Here is a 22,631-nt window from a genome sequence, read left to right on the forward strand (position 1 = left end):
TTTTCATAACTTTCACGTGTGATATTCCCACAAAATTAGTCCAATGGTAGTACTTTAGAATACTTGTATGGTTCAGATAACTCCTCTCTGCTGAATGAATTTATGACCCAAAGGACTGTAATGTTAACCAGACGACATATTTAGTGCAGCCAGTTGTCCTAATAAAAAACAATTAAGTACTCTGAGCTGGTTTTTGTACCGGGACAAAGAACAGGTGTACCAATCATGGAAAACAAATGTTTCCTTAAGAGAAAGCTGACAGGCAGATGATATTTTAGAGATTTCTTCCCTCTTCTTGAAGCTCCTACTAATTAAGGGTTAATACAAGCTCTGTGGGTATCATGGGAAGGACAAGAACCTAAAGCCGTTCTTCTTTACATTTAATCTACGTTCATTCTCCAGAAAACAGTGAAGCTCACAAAGTCTCCAGGAAAATGTAATGCTACTACAGTTGACTAAACCAATTCTTCATCCTTACAAAGCAAACTCTTCTCTCAGTTTTCGACGATATTGCTTCTTTGGTTTCATTGTGTTGAAATAAGCTAATTTTATAACATCAGGCCACACAGCTGGACAAGGACTCCCGCAAATTCGGCTGTAGCAAAAAGAAAGCAAAAAACAGGTATGAGAGCCAAAACCATAAAGACAGCACAGCTATCATTTTATTCTTGCATGTTTATTGAATACGAAAACAGTTTTCAATTTTTATGTTCAGGTTCTTTTAGCCAAAATTTCTTTACTGTTCAATGTCCAACACCATGAAATCACAGTGAGCTGCTTATGCTCTAAGTGCACTGTTCCTATCTCATCCCACCCTAGACAATACTCTGGGTTTTTGACTTGCAGGAACCAGGCAGGCCAGGTTTAGAGTGCTAATTAACTTTTACGTCCTTAGCTCCCAATGCAAGTGAAGAAAAATACAGCAAATGGCTGAAAAAGCACTTTTCACTGAGATTTTCGTTAACACTGAACACATGGGGGTTGGAGAAATCTCAGTACGGCCCAAGAGTAGAAGCAAGATCTGATCACTAGATAACCTGTATATTTTTTCACTTCGGTTACAAGTTTTGTCTCAAGCCTTGTCCACCTCCACAGAGTTGCCCACAATCCTATTCCTCCTTTTCTGTCCCCATCCATTTTGTCCAACTGAGGATGGCTAAGCACAGGCTGACCAACACCACAGTTCTGAGCAGAAGAACTAAAGCGACGCTTTATTATATATTCAAAGTTTTGAACGCTGTTGCAGGCACCCACAAAAGGACACTGTTGCAAATAGATTGCCCTAGCTCACCAGTCCTATTTATTAGATTTAAATGGTTAGTGTAAGAGACATAATGATCTATTAGTTATGCCCTGAATGCTATGCAAACGAACCTGACTTCAAGCTGGTTCAAGTATGTAACTTTCAGGAGGGAAAAGAAAAATTATATATCCATCTTTTCCTATTAGAATTTACTTCAGCTCTATCTTTGAACATGAAAGTTAGAATCTAAGCGCAGAATTTTTGACTGTAACATGATGTTGGTAGAGATGTTGCTGAGATTGATACATTACATTTCAACAGCCAAAAATGCATAACATCAGCAGAGAGGAAAAATGAGCTACAAACAGAAGCTTCCAGCAGCAGATGGAAACTGCAAAATTTTAGTTTGCTCTACCAGAGGTACAACACAAAGAGAAAAAAAAACTAAAAAGTGACTGCACAGTGACGGGCCTCAATGCCACCTAGTGCTGAAAAGCAAAAATTTCAAAAAGTCACTAGTTCTTACACTAAGAATGATCACCCATCTGCTTCACACCTTCTAGAAGCTTTATTTTTCCAGGTCAGCTACTAACACATTACACAGAAACCTGCTACTGTTTAACCTTTGAAAAACATCTCAATTTTTATTAATTTAATTTTTAAAAGAATGTTGACTGTTTATTGTTCAGATTCTGTAGGACTCACCCTCTTTTCCCCCTGTTTCTAGGAAGAGGACCTTTCCTCACTTACAAGGTCAATTATGGTATCAGAATCAAGAGCAATATTTGCTTGCTGAATAAAGGGAAAAAACAAACAAACAAAAAACCCAACCAAACAGAAAAACCCAGATGCTCTGGTTCTACTGCGTTATATACCTATCATTCTATGATTTATTGGGATCAAGGAAAGAAACAGAATTTTACTTCCATAAAGTGTCTGGCAGTTTGTAAGGGGACAGAAATATTCCCACAAAAACAATAAAGCCCAGGTGTGCATTTGGAAGGCTTGAAACAAGAACTCAAGTATGCCAAGTAACTGACTCTCCCAAATCCCATTTGTGCTTATTATTGTTCGTGGTTTTAGTTTAATTTGTTGCTAGGAATTTGCAACATCACCTTAAAAAATAATGGGTATTTCGACCACTCTCTTTCTACAACTTCAGTAACAGGCAACTCCAGCTGCTCTTCAAAAAAATCCCTCTTCATTTTCAACTGTGCCTTGCTAGGCTGCACATCTGAGCAAAAGTTACTTGCTTTACATGCCCCTCAACATATCTATCATTTCACCCAGGACAGTAATCGAGTATTTGGAAATCCTTGCAGTACATGATCTCGAATTGTAACACTAAAAAAAGAAACCTGACAGCGTATGAATCACCTGCTATGTGGTAGTGTAAGTTACCTTATAAGTTCCAGTTGAGCAAGTTCTTGATTTGCTTGAAATATTGGTTTTTTTGTAAATAGTTCACCCAAGATGCAGCTGTAAAACAGTTTTGCACAATTCCATCATTATGGCTTCCAATACAGATGGATAGAAACATTTAAGACTTATTCTTGGCTTGTTTTTATGCTTGCTACACTTGTCCCAAACTCTTACCCACAGCTCCAGACATCGATAGCTGGTGTGTATCTCTCTTCTCCAAGCAGAAGTTCAGGAGGCCGATACCATAATGTGATAACTTTGTTGGTATATGGTCGGCTGTTGGGGGAGCAAAAAGAGAGTACCGTCATTTTACTATGACCTCATTTCTGAACAACTGATACTTGAGGACAACTTCTGTGGTGCTGTTTAAGAACAGTACAGTTTTCTGCTCCCTTTTCCTAATTTTAGTTCTACAAAGCTGCAGCTACACAGAAGCAAACAGAGCTGTCTCACCAGGGCTATCAAAGGAGAGGTTGAAGATAGGAATAACCACATTGTCATCTCGATGCTGCATCAATCTTGTACCTCGGGTATCATCTGGATAGCAGTAATGCATGTCTACTATATTGCTGGTCACTTCAGGAGAATGACCTGCTTGGATAAAACCAGCAATTTCTGGGCTACTACTGATTATTAGCATACTGAATATAGGACCTCTACAAGCATTCTGAAAGAAGAAAGAAGTCACTATCCCATCTGTAAGTAGGAATAAAAGACAAAAGACTTTTTCTTGAACTACATGGTTCAACAATTTTGATTCCACAGCTTGGAACACTTCTAATATCTTCCTATATTTCACAACATCTTTAATTCCTTTGAGCTCTAACCAAAAGTTTTGGTCACTGCTAATCATCCCTTCTACTCTCACACTAAGGTGAGGATTATCTAAGATTTTTCTTCTTGTGTGTATGTGTGTACATCAACACACAGATTCAGAATGGAAGGAAGAAAACAGATGCTAGGTTGTTTCAACCAGGATGTCTTAAAAGTGATCCCAAAATTCACTCAATTTTAGCAATTCATTCTTACCAACACTAGGCAACTCCAAATAGAAAGCTGAGTAACATTAAGTGTGAAGTTTGAACAACTGCAGCATGAAGTCTAACGAGCTCTTATGACACAGTCAGTGGTACAGGTATCATTTCTGCAAAATCAGAGTGTTTTTTTCATTATGAAATTCCCCAATTCCTTTTTAAAATGGAGTATGTTTTGGGACCAATCCCATCATTTATCATATTTATCTCTGAAGTAAGCATTCCTCTAGAAATGTTTACACAGTATGGACTTTCTCTACAGATACACCACTCATATATTAGTATATGGCATTCTTTTATTTGAACAGATGTTTTCTTACACAATCTGTCATATCTCCTATTCCAAGTACACTAAATTCACCAGAGTAACATTTAGAGAAGCACAACTACAACAACCGACAGGACCTTGCTTTAAGTTAAATATTTATTTCCTCCCCATAATGCTCTTACTAAATTCTATACCCTTTTCAAAAGTATGTTAATTCTAAACAGGTAAAACAATCATCGAATACAGGAATGTAAAGCAGCAGCCCTTATACACTTTTTGGTATACATGAATTACATCTGTTACTGCAGGTCAGTAGCTACTCAGAGGACAATGAACGACAAAAGAACTATCAAAAATGTACTAATGAGATTCCGATTATCCTCCCAAGTTCAACTGGGAAATCTATTAGCTAGCATAATTACATTTTGCTCTTGGTTTCATATAAGTATAATGGCATAATAAGATTGCTGTTTGGTGTAGAGTAAAATTTGTTATTTGCACTATAAAGACACTGAACTTTCAATTGTTCAATTCTTAATGAGCAGTCAGTTTTACAAGCAAAATTTAAGTAACTTAAAAACAGACATGAAAAAACCCCACATGGTAAACCAGAGAGGAAAAAGAAGTCAGTCTGGTGCACATTAAAATGAGACAGTGGGATGGCATCAATCCCTTTTAAGTACATCCAAACCAAAAATTAATTATTGAGCAGCTGTTTAACATTCTCTTACCCTGCTACTACACTCAGCAGTTTTCATAACTATACTTAAGCACATGTTCCTGAACAAACAGCTCAGAAGACAGTGAAACTAATACTATCAGGTTCAAAACAAGCTCAGAGCTCTATGAGGAAACAATAAACTCACAAAGGCAACATTATAAATATTATTTCCCAAAGTAAGCATGCAGAAATCAAGTCAAAGATAGTATTCTCTGTATCCAATCACCTGTAATGAACATTCAGCCTGAACTTTGAAAGTCCAGTTCCACATGACAAATGCATGACAATGTAAATATTGAAGCTCTTATTCATAAAAGCTGTGCACCTGTTTCCTGGAGTACAAGCATAATGAAGCCAAGAACAACAGAAGCACAAGTCACAAGGAGTTTCAGAATTACTTTTATTTAAACTCGTATCTCTGTTTCCAGCAGATTCAACAGCACTGACCCCCTAAAGAATACAATGAACCTTTTCAAATGTAAGCTTAAATCTTACACAGAAGTAATGCTTATTGCAAAGAAACTTTATGCTCATTTGTGTCAGCAAAAAAATTTGCTTTCCCTAAATAAACTTTTCCTAAGTATGCCAACAGAAAGAACATACTTTACGTTTAGAGGACCAGAAAGGAATAATAAAAGCCTACGAACTGATGCAACCTACTTAAGGCTGCAACTCTTCATTTCTAATCAATTTATGGCCACTCTCTACAGTCCCAGAGCACTTGGGAAACCAATACACTTACAGAGAGGTTTATGTTTCTATGTAGGGTAAGACAAGATGCGCTTCTTTCCATATCCTAAACAATCACTCGTGTTACAGTACAGTAACATCTCCTCTAAGCAAAACAGCCTTCTTTTCTGGCCCTCATAATACTTAAGTTATGCAAAAAGATTAAAATTCTGAATGCTTTGTTACAGTATAATTGTATCTTACCTTTCTTCAGAGTTGTAGAGCCGAGCAAGCCCAAAATCTGCAAGCTTTATCTGCCCTCTGGTGGAAAAAGCAAAGAATTATTTAGTGGTTAATCCTGTTAAGAGTTCCTCCCCAAAAGCCAGGTGAAGTTGGTGATTTTGACACAGGTGCAACTGATCTTCATCTCACATTAACGAGAAGGCAATGCCTTACAATCCAGGCATGTCTTCAGTTAACAAATACACTAACTTACTGTATAGCAAAGACAAGTAAACAAAATTAGGTATGCTCATCAAATGGCACTTACAGTATCAGATGTTAGTCAAAATTTAGGTGTATGTATGTATACAAATCAGTAACTGTGGGAAAAAATTGTGGGAGGAAGCTGCTATTTCTCATGCCTTACTACTACCATAAGCACTTGAACAACAAACAACTATCAGCAGTCATAATTCCTTCTAGGAAGCTGTCAAAGCCCTGTTCTGCTCTCGTAATGTTTAAATACAGCCAGATAAGGGTTTCTATTTTTGGCAGCAGCCAACTTGCTTAATGACACAACCCCTAACCCCTTCTTGAGTTTTCCCATGTATGTGGGAAAGAGCAGAAGAAACAGAGCTCTTGCCTGGCAGTTTCCACAGCTAAAAGGCACTGCTCAGTGACCAGAAGTCCCCACCATGTGTAAAGTCTGGATGGTTTAAACATAAATCTATTTGTAAGCTTCTCTAAACAGATGAAAGCAACATTGCAATGTTATGTGGGCAGGCTGTTTTTCTCTCATTATGAGCTTTCAAAACTGTCACTTTCAAAAAGTGCAAATGTCATTTTCAAACAAATTTTAATCATACCAGGGCAAAACTTGCTGATGTGAGAAAAAATGACCATTTGGTGGTAATCAAATATACAAGTTAGTTTATATTCCATTTTTCCCCACAGATAGTGTTGCAACACTTGGAGAACTCCCATAAAGAAAGAAATGTTTCCCTCAAATTTACATGTTTATTCCTCAGAGAGCTTATTGGTGGAAGATCAGTGAATTTTTGAGCAAACATGCAAGTGGCATCTCTGAAAGATACAAACTCGTGTGTTTGGCTTCAGGCTGGCAATGGGATTTTAGAAACATTCGCTTAAAATTATTAAGATCAACTATGAACTTTTCCTTATTTTAATGCAAATATCTAAGGAGGCTCAAAAATATCCTAGGGGAAAAAAATCCAATCGCAGATTGAAGAGAGCATAATACAACAGAAAGCTCCAGCTCAACCACAATGCACTCTGCTCCACTGTCAGGTTACACCACAGCTTCTGAGTTCCCAAAGGTGGACAGAGACAGCACCACCACTGAAGATTAGCAGGTCAGCAAGATTAGGCACATGGACACAGTGAGCCATGTAGAGGCATGTGTACATTTGTTCAAGAATGTGTTTCATAACCTGGCAAGAATGCAGTGGGATCCAGTGCTGAAAACAGTCTAATGTGAGTTCATGATAAGAAAACAAGGGGGAAGAAATTGAAAAATCAATTTAGAGAAAGCTGGGACAAAACTAGGGTCCTACAGAAAGATACTCTTGATCCATTTTGCCTAGTAACTCATCTCCAATGGTATTAGAAGATTTTTAAAGAGAACATGTGAAACTGATAAGTCTGGCTCTCATTTTCCTCCTATTTAAGCATCACCCACAATCACTGTGTTCAAGATGCTACAGCAGGAGCATTCCTGTCTGTTCCCTTTAGTAAGTGTTAACAATCCTGCCACTGGTCTCATCTTTCTGAATCTCCTGATAGAAAAAACTTCGTGTGACAACAAATAAAACCTGAATGTATGCTCTGTAAAGATACTCTTTTCTTGTTGCTATAAACCTCACTTTCACAGTTTCTCCCTGGTTTTAGTACTGCTGGATTTGATAAACAGTAGATCTGTATGGAAGCCATGAGTTATCTTTACATGGGCTTTTTACCTCCTGCTGTTGCACACTGCATACTAATTTGATTTGTAACTACAAGTGGTTAAAGAGGTAAGAAACAAATTCTTCTCCCTGTTTGATTATGACTATAACATGTTTGAACATGCCTCATCAAGTATTCTTTCAAAACATTATCCTGTCTGATGAAGACGAGGATCAGAATGACATCACAAAGAACCAGCCTAACCACAATTCATCTTGAAATGAGATGGAAAAAAGAATACACATCAAACACTTATGTCCTAAAATTGTCTTTTAATATATTGGAACTTAAATAAATCTGCCCCCCACTTTCAGCTAAAAGGTTAATATTTTAATCCTGATGGTTTACACAGGTAAGTTTAACAAACAATTGTATGATCCAATATTAAGCAGTAAGATTAATACTTTACAATTGATTTTAAAGAAACTAGGCAATCTAAAAACATTCTGCTAATGACTTAGAGCAGGTGAACTGTGAAGATTAAAAGATGTTAGCACATGAGGGTTTTTTTTACATACTTTTAAGTAATATCCATACCTATTATTTAGTAGAATATTTGAACATTTGATATCTCTGTGCAAAAAGTTCTTCTTGTGGCAATAGGCCAAGCCCTCCATCAGCTGCCTCATGAAAGACTTAATATGATTTTCATTAAAATGAACCAATCCAGATTCCAGTAGTCCCATCAAGTCATGGTCCATATATTCAAATACCAGGTAAAATGCACCTAGGAAAATAAAAAGAAAGGAAAGGAGAAAGAAAGAGAAAAAATGATTTAACAGCAGTCCAAAGCATTGCTGCTCCCTACTTTCATAAATTAGAAATATTTTTCACAGAACCGTTTACATTTTCTGCAATATTTTGAGTTGTATCTCAAGTCCAGTAACAGCAATGAAATCTAGTGCAGTAAAAAGTTTGCATAGCATCTAAAACAGGAAATGTGCTGAGTGCTTCAGAAGCAGCATTAACCAATCTCCAATATACCCACTCCAGTAACATCTGTTTTTTAGTACTTAATTTTTCCCCTTCTTCTTAACCCTGCGGCGGAAAGGACAACGCAGTCCTTGCAGACCACTGGTGGCAATGCAGAAACCACATTTGAGTGGGTCTGTCTACCTCCCACTTTCTAATGTTTCCCCCTAAGAGATTTCAAAGCCAGCACTCTAAATTACAAATCGTTTCAGCCCAATGGGACTTTATGAAGGGGTCTAGCTCCTAAAGAAGAAGTTTCAATTTGGAAGCTACTGAAAGCCTTGGAGCAATAATGAGAAGTCAGCTTGCCAGAACATACACAAATGCCATGGCCAAGTTCTAACGAGTCGACTTGTTTTCTTACATAGTAGCTGAATAGGGAGGAAAGAGTGCTAAATCCATCTGCTATTTAACCAACAACAAAAAAAGATTACTCATACAGTTAAACTTGTAACAGATCTGTCCAGCAGCTAAATCACAGGCCATCATGTAAGGTACTCAGCATTAATTGGTTTTTATGTAGATCCTTTTGTCCTGCTGTATGTTATAGAGAAGCAAAACACCACTCAAAAATAATCCTGCTGGTGTGTTCAGAGGTTGAGCAGAAGGTAAATCAAGCAAGTACAACCTCCTCCCATCACTTCAAAAGGAACAAAGTATTAGGAGCCATGAAGAAGCCAAAGTCTGCTGAGTTACTGTTTAAGTAACTGTGTTCACCAATGCAGATCACCAGCTGAGCATGGACAAAGGACAGAGATTCCTGATCTTGGTCTTTCAAGATGGCTAGCAACCTCCTGTAAGGTGTACCTCACTGGCAATTACTGAAGTATGAACCATGACACATTTTAAAATGCCTTGGAAAAAAACACCTGATATCAATGCTGCAGTGCCAGAGTAATCTAGATATGCCCATCAGAGGATATCACATCAACAAAATTGAGGATTGGTGACCTTGGTACCTTCTTGCTCTGGAACACAAAGGAAACTTAACCCTGTCACGGCAGCAGGCTACACTGTGTATACATGACAAAGAGAAAGTCTGCGAAGGGTCAGTAGGATCGAAGATCTGTTTAGTGTGAACAGCTGAACAGTCATCTTGTTATGCAAAGTAGGCTCCACGCCTTGAGCAAAACCCTACTCTGCTACTAGCTCCCAGGATTTTTCACCACTATTCATAACCAGCAATCACAATTGGTACCCTCATACAAAAAGGGAAGCTGACAGCAATGGAGACAATTTATAAAAGAGAGTAGTACCTGAGATGACATCTGATTATTTATATTCCCTGCAACTCCCATTAAAAGACATACCCTAGAATGGTGCTAGTGATAGATGTTCCTTCCATGTCACAGCAAGAGCAAATGCATGAGCTTATTTCACTTTTGCCTTACTGCCTATTTACTACTTAGACATTATACAAAGATAGAATTTGTTCTAAATCAAAGCTGAATCTTCTCAGCTGATTATGAAGAACTATTAAAATTAGTCTACTAGCTTCAGCAATCTAACCATTGAATCCTGATTTTCAGTATCACTTGAACTATATTTAGAGTGATTGCAGCTGTAAAATAAGGTATAAAGAGAAATTGAAGTGAAACTTCAGTTAGTTTATTCCTCAACAAACTGACAGAGACCTACAGACTTTTTCTGATAGAGACCTAATGCTTTAGTAAACACAACAGTTACATTATTTGATCATTTCAAACCTCCACTGCCTTTCACTGGATTGGGGGACTGATCCTTCATAACAAGGAAAGAAGATAAAGATATCCAGGAAATACAAAACAATCATAGAAGACTTCATAAGTGAACCACACACAGGCAGTCTGCTTATGACAGCATAGTCGGAGTTCTAGTTTACATCCTTTAGTTCAATCAAAACAAATACCACACAAATATCCATCCTCAGAAAGGAAAATGTAACAAACAATAAAGGAGCTTTCCTTTATAAGGCAAATAACTTTAAGGTTACATTTCAAAATTACCCTTTGTTTCATGCTAGTTTTGCCCAATATCCACATTTCTGGAAGCAGTTACAGTAACATGCAAGTCAGATGAACCCAGAATTATTTATTTGACTTTAACATTACTCCTCTTCCTGCTGTTATGTTAAAGACCTGCACTTCCCAATAAGTACTTGTGGGGTGCGAAGCAGCTTGCAGTTCATTTCCATATGATACCACAAAGCGCTGGTGGGGGGGTCATGTCTCGGGGGCCCATTTCGTTTGCTAATAGCACACCACTCATCTCTATTTCTTCAGTACTGAGAGAACAAGAATCCTTAATGTCACTGCATGTTAACAGAGCTGGAACAGCTAAAGAGCAGGAATACTGCCTGCTTCTGAATATTGGTTAAGAGATAGCAGCTGAATCTTTTAGGGAGTGACACAGTAAACGAAGGAGACTCACATGGATGGAAACTATCCTCATGCGACTCCTTGTGTTCCCACTTAGAAAAATTTATTTTTTTAACCATTTTGTCAGTTAAGATTGGTAACGGTCAGAAAGGGGGACACTGGCTGAGACTAATGAAAGGATTAACACATTTCCTCCTCTTGTTCATGTATTTGAAGTAATGGAGCTCTAGCAGTTTTCTTATCCGTAACACACCATGAACTGGGGTATGATGCTGTAAGGCTATGCATACAAAATGGGGAACTCAACAAAACATGGTACTGATGATCTAGAAAAGCTGAAACATTTTCTGAAGGGCTGAATCACCAAACAAAACATATTGTGCATTTTTGTGACACAAGCAGGCTCTGGACTTTTTTGGATTACCAAATCACACAGATCCAACCGGAGACATCTGTGACACAGTTGTTGCCAAAGTAAGATACAAGCGCTTTACATTAGGGGCCAAGGAGGGGAGGAGGCCAGGAGAGAGCAGCATGGGAGAATAATCCAAAGGCCTACACAGATGACAACCCTTCAACAAATATTTACCAAATTTTCCAAACATACTTTCGTAAGGAAGGTGTTTGGGGTTTCTAAAAATATCTGATTTGATATAGATCAGAAGAATCATGAGACCAGATATGCCTTATTATGTGCACACTTTAATTCAGTCCTTGTATAAATGCATTACAATGGTATCTTGAAATATAAAAATGCTTTACAATAAAGGATCCCTGCCTCATTCAGTGTATGGCATGTACAACATTGAGTTGTTGAACAGGTATTCAATGGTTTGTTCTGTACACACTGGTCAAAATGAGACTCCGGCAGATTTCCATTTTGCTAATAAGCCTCCTCAGCTTCCTCTATGCAACACAATATTTACTTTCTACCTTGATTGATTTGAAATAATTGAATTGTCCTCATTCTCCATTTCCTTAACATTTGTCTTCTGGTATTCGGGATACAGTATATTCCATGCCAGTTTTGCACCAAATTTTATCAAACAGAACTGGAAAACTAAAATCTTTGATTCATAATCAAAAATTTCCCTTATTTTGCCAAAATAAGGACCAAGTTGAAAAGCCACACAATGAAGTCCTCGCTCATTCCAGACCAGAGTCCAGTACAGTACACACAAAGGAGAAGCACCACTTCAGAAGCCATGCCACTCCTGATAACTTAGTTGTAGCACAGAAAATCTTTCGGTCAAAAGTTTCTATCAGTTCTTTTGGAAGCAGCAAGGCAAGCCATAGACCATGAGATGTTTCTGAAATTCAGAGCAGTTTGGTTTTACTCAGCTTCCCAGGAAACCCAGATAAAACTAGCTATGACACAAGCAGAGAAGGAGCTGTGAAGTGCTCTGATGACTACATGACTGCTGCCACACTCCTTCCAAACCACAACCTTTCAGACTAAGTATTCCTTGACAGCTGTGAGAAAGAACCTGCTAGTCATATGAGAGTGTACCAGAGTAGTGTCCTTCTGACACGTGTGCTATAAATACCAACTTCATGCCTGAAAAGGTTTTGTAATTTGTACTGTGAAATCAGTTGAAAACCTAATCTAAAGTAAACTTACATCTTAAAATTAATTACAGACACACACACAATCCAAACAGATATTCTGCACAAAGAACAAAAAAACACAGATCTTTTTTGAGTCTCCCAATGCCAAGTTTGACACCCTCCCTCTGGTTACCAGTTAAAAAGGCCTTCTCCAGTCAAAAGGCAGAGGAGGTACCAGTCAGTACACCTACCATTTTACATTCACAACAACAAAAGCTAAGTCAGGCACTCTCCAGTGTTTAGTAGAAACACACTGAGGCTGTCCTGTAGCTAGCATTTGCAAAGAGCTTCTACCTGTTAAAAGATCCAACTGAGAAGTGAAGGACCATCTCAGGGGACCAAAGAAAGACATACCTACATCATGAGACTCACTGAGAAAACAAACCACAGCTGATAAAAGCCTAAAGAAAAAGAGCTTTTTATCTAACGATATACTTTATAATTGAAGTGGATCAATTAACTTAGCTTATGAGGTGTATAGATTTGAATATACCTAGGAAATCGTCGTTTTCAACTTCTGTTTTAAATCTTGTTATCTTCAATTACTGTTGCACAGGGAATGTCACACAAACTTTCTCAGACAAAAAACAAACAAACAAGCAAAAACCCACAAACAACCAATGATAAGAGAAGATGAAGAGCTTCTGCAAAGCACAATCCTCCTGGTTCCAAACGGACATGAACTGAAGTCTATGAACATGAACTCAAATTCATTTGCACTACCATCAACAAATAAAAAGGGAAAGCAAAGGAAAGTTTAATTGTCAGGAGAGTTGGTCATAAGCACCAACAATATCAGGCTGCTTTTACTACTGTCACCGATTGACAGCCACAACTGCTCCTGCACCTGCTCGCTAGAAGAAGACATCTTCAACAAAAATAACTAGAGTTCTTAGATTTTGGGGGGAAAAATGATTGGAAACCAGTCCTATCAAATCAAATGAGGCTTTATGTCTCGAGAGAAGCAGAGGAGGTTTTTAAACAAGTCTGCTGAACATACTGTTAAGTCAGCTGTTATGAAGACATACACACACAAGACAAAAATGCAAACTATGAGTCATGTGTTCCCATCCCCAAGCTTGTGTGTTCACCTACCTGCCTCTGAATGATGGGGAAGAAACACACAAAATGGATATTCCTCCTCACCACACCCAACATACATCTATCACCTGGCAGGATCATGCCTCAGAATCAAGATATTACATTACAGATTCACAGATTGCATTGGGTTGGAAGGAAGCCGCAAAGGTAATTTTGTCCAGGGACACCTCCAACTAGATCAGGCTGCCCAGGGCCATATCAAGTCTGATCTTGAACGTCTCCAGGGATGAGGCCTCAACCATGTCCCTGGGCAACCTGTTCAAGTATTTTGCCACTCCCACAGTAAAGAACTTCCTCCTTATGTCCAACATAAATCTATCCTGGTCCAGTTTAAAACTATTGCCCCTCATCCTATTGCTACAAGTCCTTCCAAACAGTCCTTCCCCAGCCTTCCTGTAGGTCCCTTCCAGATAGCTGTAAGGTCTTCCCAGAGCCTTCTCTTCTCCTGGCTGAATGGTCCCCGTTCTTTCAGCCTGTCTTCACAGCAGAGGTGTTCCAGCCCCCGATCATCTTTGTGGTCCTTCTCTGGACCCGATTCAGCAGGTACATGTCTCTCTTCTGCTGGGGGCCCCAGACCTCCAGGTGAGGTCTCACCAGAACAGAGCAGAAGGGCAGAATCACCTCTCTCGACCTGCGAGCCACATTTCTTTAGATGCAGCCCAGGATGCAATTTGCCTGGGTTGCAAGTGCACACTGTTGGTTCACGTCCATCTTCTTCACCTGCACCCTTAAGTCCTTTTCTGTAGGGCTGCTCTCAATTTCATGACTCCCCAGCCTGTACTGATCTTGAAGGCTATCCCAACCTAGTTGCAGGACCTTGCACTTTGCCTTATTGAAGCTCATGAGATTAGTAATTAACAATCATTAATGTTCTTCAAATTTATGATCAAGCATGTCTGGCACATAATAAAGACTGCAAAGTTAAAAACTTCAGATTTTCAGTATACCAGACCCATGTATCACCCAGACAATTGTCTATGTGCCCAGTCCCCTCAAACCATTGTACTGTATGATGGAAATAAACTTACAACATGTGTAACCTTGCAACTTCAGTGTGTTATATCTAACAGTTGGACTACAATAAACCAAATCTTATCGACTAAAGGTGTTCCTATTGTTAAGCTTATACCCTGAAGTGCCCAAGATAAAACACATATTTTTCTAGTATTTTGAAAAGTAAAACACTGTTGAAAATGCTGAGATGAGTCAGATACTCAAAAATTTGGAAGATAGAGGACTATGTCACATCTGAACACATATCACAGGTCAAAGCATCAGGACAAAGTTATGTAAGACAAGCCATTGCTCGTTTGTTGCCATCTTTAAAAACATCCTTAAAACAAGTACTGTACAAAGCGTGCCCAGCATTTACTGAGATCCAACCAAAAACCCCACCACCTTAAGTGAATAAGCAGACAAGCAACAGGTCAGGATATGACAGCCTTCAACATAAAAATTAGTATGAGTAAAATTAACTATGTGTTAGCAGAAATGTTCACATTCCTGCTTTTACAAATGGGCTCTCAGCAGGATTATGTAAGAGTTCTATTCCAAAGTTAGGCATATAACATAAATTAAGCACAAGCCTGTTCATCAGAAGGCAAAAAACTTTGCTTCTACTCTAAGCTCTACCTAAGACATCACTACAACTTTTAGAATGGTTCCTTCTTAAGCCCATCAGCCTACTTTGTGCTTGCAATGGTTTACTGTGAAAATGACCTAACAACTTCCTGCCACTTGCATTCATTCCCTGCATAGACTACAATTTGGCCACATCTCAGTTATAAATCCCCATCTCACAATGAACTACTCATTAGAGAAATACAGAACAATGCAGTGAAATAAAACAAAAAAAACTAAAAGCAACCAACAAACTTCTATCTTTTTTACAGACAAATCTTAATGGGACAGTCTCATTATCATGCTAATGCTTTCAAGAGACTATCAGAAACTAATTTTATTCTACCATCACTAGAAAAGCCCCTTCCCTTGCAAATTTTCTGAAAATGTGCTTGTTTTAACAAGCTGTTCAGTAAAAATTAGAAATTAAATTAAAAGCAATATCAAATGGACAAACGCAGACTTGGACTGAAAAAAAATAGTTTTGAAATTAATGAGACACAGTTTGAAGTATACCAAAAAATTTGTACAATTCGGTCCTAAAAGCACCAAACAGAAAGACAGAAAATTAATTAATGAGTCATTAAGTATTAATTCAAGGCTCAGTGTACTCCCATTAGACAAGTAGGTTAGACCTAATTAAAACTCAGTACAAGATTCACACTAAAAGCCTAAACCTGCTGTTGCAGACTGTCAGAAACCAAAATGGATGCTGACCACTGAACCTGCACATCTATAGAGAAACTCTTGTGCTAGGTGTTTCCTACTTTGAAACAATAAAAGCAGCATGTAGGTGCTGTACAGCCTTTAAGGTATTACACTTTCTGAAGATGCTAGGAAAATAACACAACAACTAATTCCTGCTTCATTTTGCCAGCCATATCCTGACTCATCCCAACCTCACCTGTGTTTCTGCTAGTATGTGGCACTTCCTACCTGCACTGGCACTGGGTATGCTGGCTAGAAACTCAGAGAGAGAAAACATAGGTACCACATTCCAAACACTCTCATCAGCCAAACCATTTACCAAACTGCCCACAGGACACTAAAATAACCCTGATATGTTTACAAGACTTAGACCTAAAAGGAAAAAGCTTCCAAACACAAAACGATCACCCCAACACCAAAAGTATAAAGCAGCAACACTGCACAATTTTCACACTGCTTGCTGGATTCCCTAGGCTGAAGAGGTTGCAGTAATTCAAACAAGCCAGATTCACCACTGAGTGAACAGATACAGTAGAAATCTGTAGGCCTTCTATTTGGAGAAAACCACCACCACCACAAAAAACTTGCTCTTCATTCTTTTCTTTCATCCTTCTTCTAGCCATCCAGACACAGAAGCCAAATGATGAAAAAAGTAAATGAAGGACAATTCAAAGGAAACCAAGGCCTACAATGAAAAGCATCTCCTCAGCACTGAGCCTATGATATTCTAGGAAACAAGAAAACACTATGAGGAAAATAAAAGGCTAAGAAAACACAATTAAGAGTTTCCTACTGTTGCTGGCATCCCTAATCCATGTCAAGGAGTCAAACATCTGTCCTTTCTAGCATTAACTGGAATCAAGCAATACATTTTTTTATCCCACAAAATACTTGCAAAAATATTTTTATGAGCAAAAAAAGTATAGATTAGTTAAATAAAAAACTTCTAATAGCAACTAAATCTAAATTAAAATCCCTAGTCAAGCACCACAACCTGCCAACACTCTCTAATGAAGCTTAACTTCAAATCCAGCATAGCAGACTACTGCATCAAGGAGCAAGAGCTTTTCCCACATTAGTGTAGGTACCTTTGTCCTTTTTGAAGTCCAAAGCATCCTCCTTATCTGTCACTATTTCCTTCATGTTGATAATGCTTTGGTGATTAAGCTGTCGAAGAATCTTAATCTCTCGGATAGCTGTAATTGGAAACCCTTCCTTTTCATTATCCAGGCGTACTTTCTTTAGTGCCACCATTTCCCCTAGGAGAAAATGTAAATAAAAAACATTAAGATTAGCAACCAAAACAGTAGGATTTAGAACTGGGCTTGCTTTCAAAACCCTTCTCATTTGTTACTGTTTCTGAATGGACCAGGAAGTATGTTGAATGGAAACAGAATTAACTAGTCCTGGGAAACTATGACACAGAGAAGCAAAACTATGACAATTTTCAGGCATCCACTGTAACGCCTGTCTTCTCCTTCCTGCATTCCTGATATTCCACAGCAGAGCTATCAGTAAACCCCTATATAACAGTGATTATCAACAGAGGCCTATGTCTGTTCTGGATCTCTTATTGCTACATTATATCACAGGTCAGAACACATACATCTAGCCAGAACCACTACACAGTTTAAGATACGAGGCAGATGAATGAAGAGTTCTCAACTTCATTAATATACTTTCTATAAGCAGAAGTGTCACTACCACATTTACACTGAGGATGTATTTTCCTTATTATTTTACTGCAGGCTTATGAGTCAGATGAACCTGGATTCTGTAAAATAGCAGAAGCATGGTCTACTCATGATGAAGGATATTTAAAATCTGTAAGGCAGCTAAACCATTTTGGTCTTGGAAGCCTACTGCTGTGTCTGGGATTGCATTCCAGTATGACACAACTTCCACTTGCTCTGGAAACCCATTGCACAGCTTGTTATACGGTATCTCAAAGGCCACAATGCCACTCTTTGCACAGGGTTTGAATCCTAGTGGAAGGTTTGCTGTAACTGTACACACCCATTCAATAGAGACAGCAACAACTCTGCTGGAGGTTAAGAAATGACTGCCATTATGAGAGGATTAAAAATTTAAATGTGCAAGGACAGAACCCCAGGAGAGCAGGAAGAAGCTCCTAATGACGATTTGCAGTGCTTCCCACAGTAGAGGTAAAAAAAAAAAAAAAAAAAAAAAAAAATCAAAAAATCAATCAGTGATAGATCAACTTTGAGCTCACCTTGAAGTTTATAAGCTGTGACAAACACAGGTGAAGAGTGAAAAAGAGATGATTACACTGTACACTCTTCTGGAGACGAGAAAGAAAAAACTGAGGCTGATATGTGATTCTATGTGATGTCAGTTACTGCTGAAGCTGAAAATTATCCAGCATTCAAAGCATGTACAAATAAGCCAGAAGGGCAAGCAGTCACACAAAGAACCGCTAACTGAACATGAAATGATCCAGCAACACACAGCACTTACGAAGAATCAGTTTCAATGTAATATCTATTCAGAAGCAGCGACAAGCACTGCTTGCTCATTTGACCAACAAGTCAACACAAAATTTAAAGACTTTGTCACTGTTGTAAAGCCAGTTATAGTGCGAGAAAAAAAAACAGCCAACATCCAACACTGCAGAGATGTGCCACACAGAGGCAGATTCTTCTCCTACCATCAGCTGGTGACTATCAGAGCATGAAGAAGAAAAATGGCTAAACCTCACCCTTAGATCCCTTTACAAACTTCATTATTCTTTGTCAACCTGCCTAGGTGCCATTTGGTCTCCCCAGAGTATTTACCTTCTCTTCTTCACTAGTTCAACAGCGCACAGCGTCAAAACTCAAGAAATAAGAATCAGAAGACTATTCAGCTTTCTTTCAGCCACAACTTCATAGGTAAATGATTTTCCAAGGCAGCAAAAGACAATTTCTGATTGAAACAAATGCTATATTGAAAACTAAACAAACAACTAAAAACCTTCCAAACATTAGATGGCAGAAACGCACTAACTTTACTCACTATAAAAACAAAACAAAAATAGCCTGTTCAGAAATGCATGATCATATTTACCTTTTTGGAACTTACCTGTGTCTTTATCTCTGGCTTTGTAAACTTGCCCGTAAGTTCCTTCCCCAATAATACCAATTATGTCAAATTTATCCACACAGCGCTTTCCCCAGTCTATTTCTTTTTCTTTTGTTTCACCATGTCGTGGTCCACATATTCTAGAAAACAAGCAACTTTTCTAAGAATACAACTAATGTATCTAAGGATTTTCTGGACTTTGGAAAAAAAAAAAAAAACAACAAACCCCAGCACTACATATTTATAAGACATTATTAGATAGCTGCCTTCCTACCATTAAGTGGCAACAACACAAACAGTTTGATTCAAGCCTCATTAATAATTTAAAAAAATAATTAAAAGCAGAAAGAAATATATTCTTTTTGGAAAAAAGAGTATTTTAAAAGACAATATTATCACTTCTACTCGCTTGATAAGCTTTAAAAAAGTCTAATCATCATACTTTGGTCTTCTCTTGCTGTGTAATGGAACTGCTGGTTTCTTTTCTTCAGGGCTTTTAGATAAGTCAGCTCCTCCAGGCAACTCAGGTGGAAGAGGCAAGTCTGCAAGCAGATGGCGAAGTTTCTTCTCTGTTTCTTTAGTTGACTTCACTGAAACATTGTCTCGCAAACTACTAAAAAAGACAACATTTTGCTAATAAGTTGAACACAGTAGAATGATATTAATGTACAAAATGGAATACCTGTAGGAATTTTGGTTTTTTTTAAATACATTTTAGGCTGTCAACACATCAACATTTGCAATCTCTGCTCTTAGAATTTGCAGGACTTTGATTTATGCTTTAGAAACAGCTCACAAGCAGCTCTCTGGAAGATGCACAGCTAACTACCAAAATTCTACTGAAACCCTGATATCAGAACTTTCTGGTGAAAGCTGAGGTTAAACAATACAGCAAGCCTTACCAGGCTAGACTTCTGCCACACAACCTTCTTCCCAAGCTTACATGGCCTAGATATTCAGGTTCTGCCAGACAATGGAAGTGCAGTAGTCAAATCTGTAGTCTGACATCTCATATAAAAAAAATAAATACCCCAATCCAATTCTTCCTAAAGTTGCTCTCCAGAAATGAAGAGTTTTGGGGTTACAATAACACTGCAGGGCATTAAGAGGCAGTCCACACCACCTTGTTTACAGATGCCAATCTCATACACTTGCCAAAACACTTCGTATTCAACACCTTTCTAGTGATCAGCATGTAAATCACATGAAAAAGAAAAGGAGATTAAAAAATGACTATGTGTTTTTCTGCCATGGGTTACTGATACCTGACCATTTTTTAATCATCAACTATAATTACATAACAGATACCAATAGTCAGTCTCCTCTTGAGAAAAATACCCCCAACATGTACAATTACTACATAGAATAATCCTAGAGACGCTCTTTCAATTCTAATGAGAAAATTCTTGCTGTGGGATATTTTTTCAAATGCATGGCTCCATTTCACTAGAGCTTTCTTTAATTTAGCTAAAGTTGTACAGTTACTGCATATCCAGCAATTTGAAAGCCACAACCATCTCACAGCTTCATAAATTACATGACTGTTTCTTCCCACCCAGGACTCTCATACAGTATTCTCTCTATACGTTTTAAGCTTCGTCATTGCAGCAAGAAAACTTTCTGTAATGCTTTGAGGGGACATTTTTCAAAACAACTGCATTTTGCCAAATAACACTCTTCTACTGTCAGCATCACTCTCTGGGAACCTTTTCTGAAGTTCTACTGCAATTTTTTACCTAATTAGTTTCACAGATAAAGCAGGATCTTCTATACATTGAAAGAATTTTCTATCTTCCATCATTGAGAATTCATATATTCTTTCTTACATTTTAATTGCAATTTGCAATCTTTATATATTTAAGAACTCTAGTGTTTCACGTATGTCTATGCTTCCCCACAACAACAGAACACTTGACTGTCTTCCACTTCTCCAGCCTGCCACTGCTTGAATTTAAAGAGGCAGCTCAAGGAAGCATTTACCACCCTCATCTCAGATCTAATGGTTAACCTGCCATAAAGAACAAACGACCTTTGGACAGCTCACGTAATTATCACAGTAAAGAAAAATTCTTCATTTTGCAAGTTCATGTACTTGTATTTCTTTCAAGATTAGTACCTCCAAACTTTCAATATTAGTGCAAACACAATACATGAGAGGTTCTGAAACAGATTTTAGAAGTGGACAGTAAACAGAGGCAGCCAAGAGCAGCCTTTTTTTCGTACCTGTTAAATCACACATCACTGACCACCAGAAGTTTTCCCTTTCATTTAATCTACACAGGCGCTTTGCACCACTGCTGTTCCTTCAGAGGGTTTATTTGTGGATTTATCAGTCTCACTGAACTTGACAATTGACACATGATGAACCAGCCAGTTCTGCAGAGCACCAAGCTTTCTCTCTAGGCACAATTTCCCCATAGTAACTCTGAGCCCAGAATCAATACCTTTGCCCTCTTCCCCTCAAAAAGATATTGATCATTTTTCTTTGGTGACATAAGCTTTATCATGACTTGTAATCACAACCACTCTGATCTGAAGTTTATAACATCCTATAGGAAAACTAAGCAAAGCATAGATAACGTTCTGTTGTTTGTCATTAATTGTTCTAGTGCAGCTGTCTGCAAGAATTAACTTATTTTTTCTGGAAAAGAAAATGAGCCCAGTGCTGGTAGAAGCATAACATAAGTGTAGCTGAACTTCTCTGTGCAGTTCAGCTATACTTAACATACGTATTACATGAAAAAATACTAACATGAGAAGCATCTAGCCAGCTGCAAGATGAAATCTCATTTACTATTATTGAAATTAACACTACAACACCAATCATATATTTAGTTAAACTAGCTAGCTTAATTTTTGGAAGAAACAGCAGAACTTGAGAGCAAGTAACATTGTCAGAAATTCTGTTTATCTAGAGAAGATGGCTTTATCAAAGTTAAATGCAACTTTACATTCACCACACAGAAGTGATCCTGAACAACTGGAATGATATTTGCTAGTAATGTCAACAAGAAACAAGACTTCTCCTTCTCTACTAAAAAAATCGTATCTGTCCAATACTTGACTAGATTGTATTTATTTTCCAAGTTATCCCAATGTTTACCACAGCATTAAATTACTAGCAAACATAAAAGAAACATTTACACCTCTAGTTATAACTAGTTCTAGTAATCCAAGAAGCACTACAAACTTCTCAAAGACAGGCTAGTTTCACAGATAGGGAATGCAAATAAAGTACTTCATAAGGGTTTGAATTTTTCTTTTACAGCTTGATTTTTGACACAGATATATCACACTTCAGTTATTACTTTAATGCTAAGAAATTCTCTTGTACTTGTTGTGAGAAGGTGAGTTTTTTCTGTATGTGTGAGAGGCATGAAACACCACAAGTTAAAAAAGTAACTTTTCTCAATTTCATCACCAGACCAAAATAAAAATAGTAAATTCCAGCTCAACAGCATAATCCTCCAACACAAATCATGGCAGGTCTCTATTAGGACTATGACGAAATTTAATGTAGTCTGAACTCAGATAACACTTGGAACACAGACATGGATTTCTTCACTACAGATCAGTTTTTATGATTCAAAAATAAACACAAATGACAAGCCATGAACCTTGATTCTATTATACACACTTA

The 22,631-nt window shown here is 37.9% G+C and overlaps 1 protein-coding gene across 1 annotated transcript in view; it reads right to left on the reverse strand.

Moving 5' to 3' along the window:
* Window positions 1-22,631, reverse strand: part of CDK13 (cyclin dependent kinase 13) — a 43,515-nt gene that overhangs the window by 8,571 nt on the left and 12,313 nt on the right. The window contains exons 3-10 of the mRNA XM_054385107.1: window positions 19,434-19,604; window positions 18,992-19,131; window positions 16,999-17,169; window positions 8,082-8,271; window positions 5,622-5,678; window positions 2,840-2,941; window positions 2,645-2,722; window positions 479-595 (exon numbers count right to left, since the gene is read on the reverse strand). Of these exons, the coding sequence (XP_054241082.1) occupies window positions 479-595; window positions 2,645-2,722; window positions 2,840-2,941; window positions 5,622-5,678; window positions 8,082-8,271; window positions 16,999-17,169; window positions 18,992-19,131; window positions 19,434-19,604 (1,026 nt within the window). The remainder of the gene's footprint in view (window positions 1-478; window positions 596-2,644; window positions 2,723-2,839; window positions 2,942-5,621; window positions 5,679-8,081; window positions 8,272-16,998; window positions 17,170-18,991; window positions 19,132-19,433; window positions 19,605-22,631) is intronic.

Source organism: Indicator indicator, chromosome 11 (assembly GCF_027791375.1).
Source record: "Indicator indicator isolate 239-I01 chromosome 11, UM_Iind_1.1, whole genome shotgun sequence".
Lineage (NCBI taxonomy): Eukaryota > Metazoa > Chordata > Aves > Piciformes > Indicatoridae > Indicator > Indicator indicator.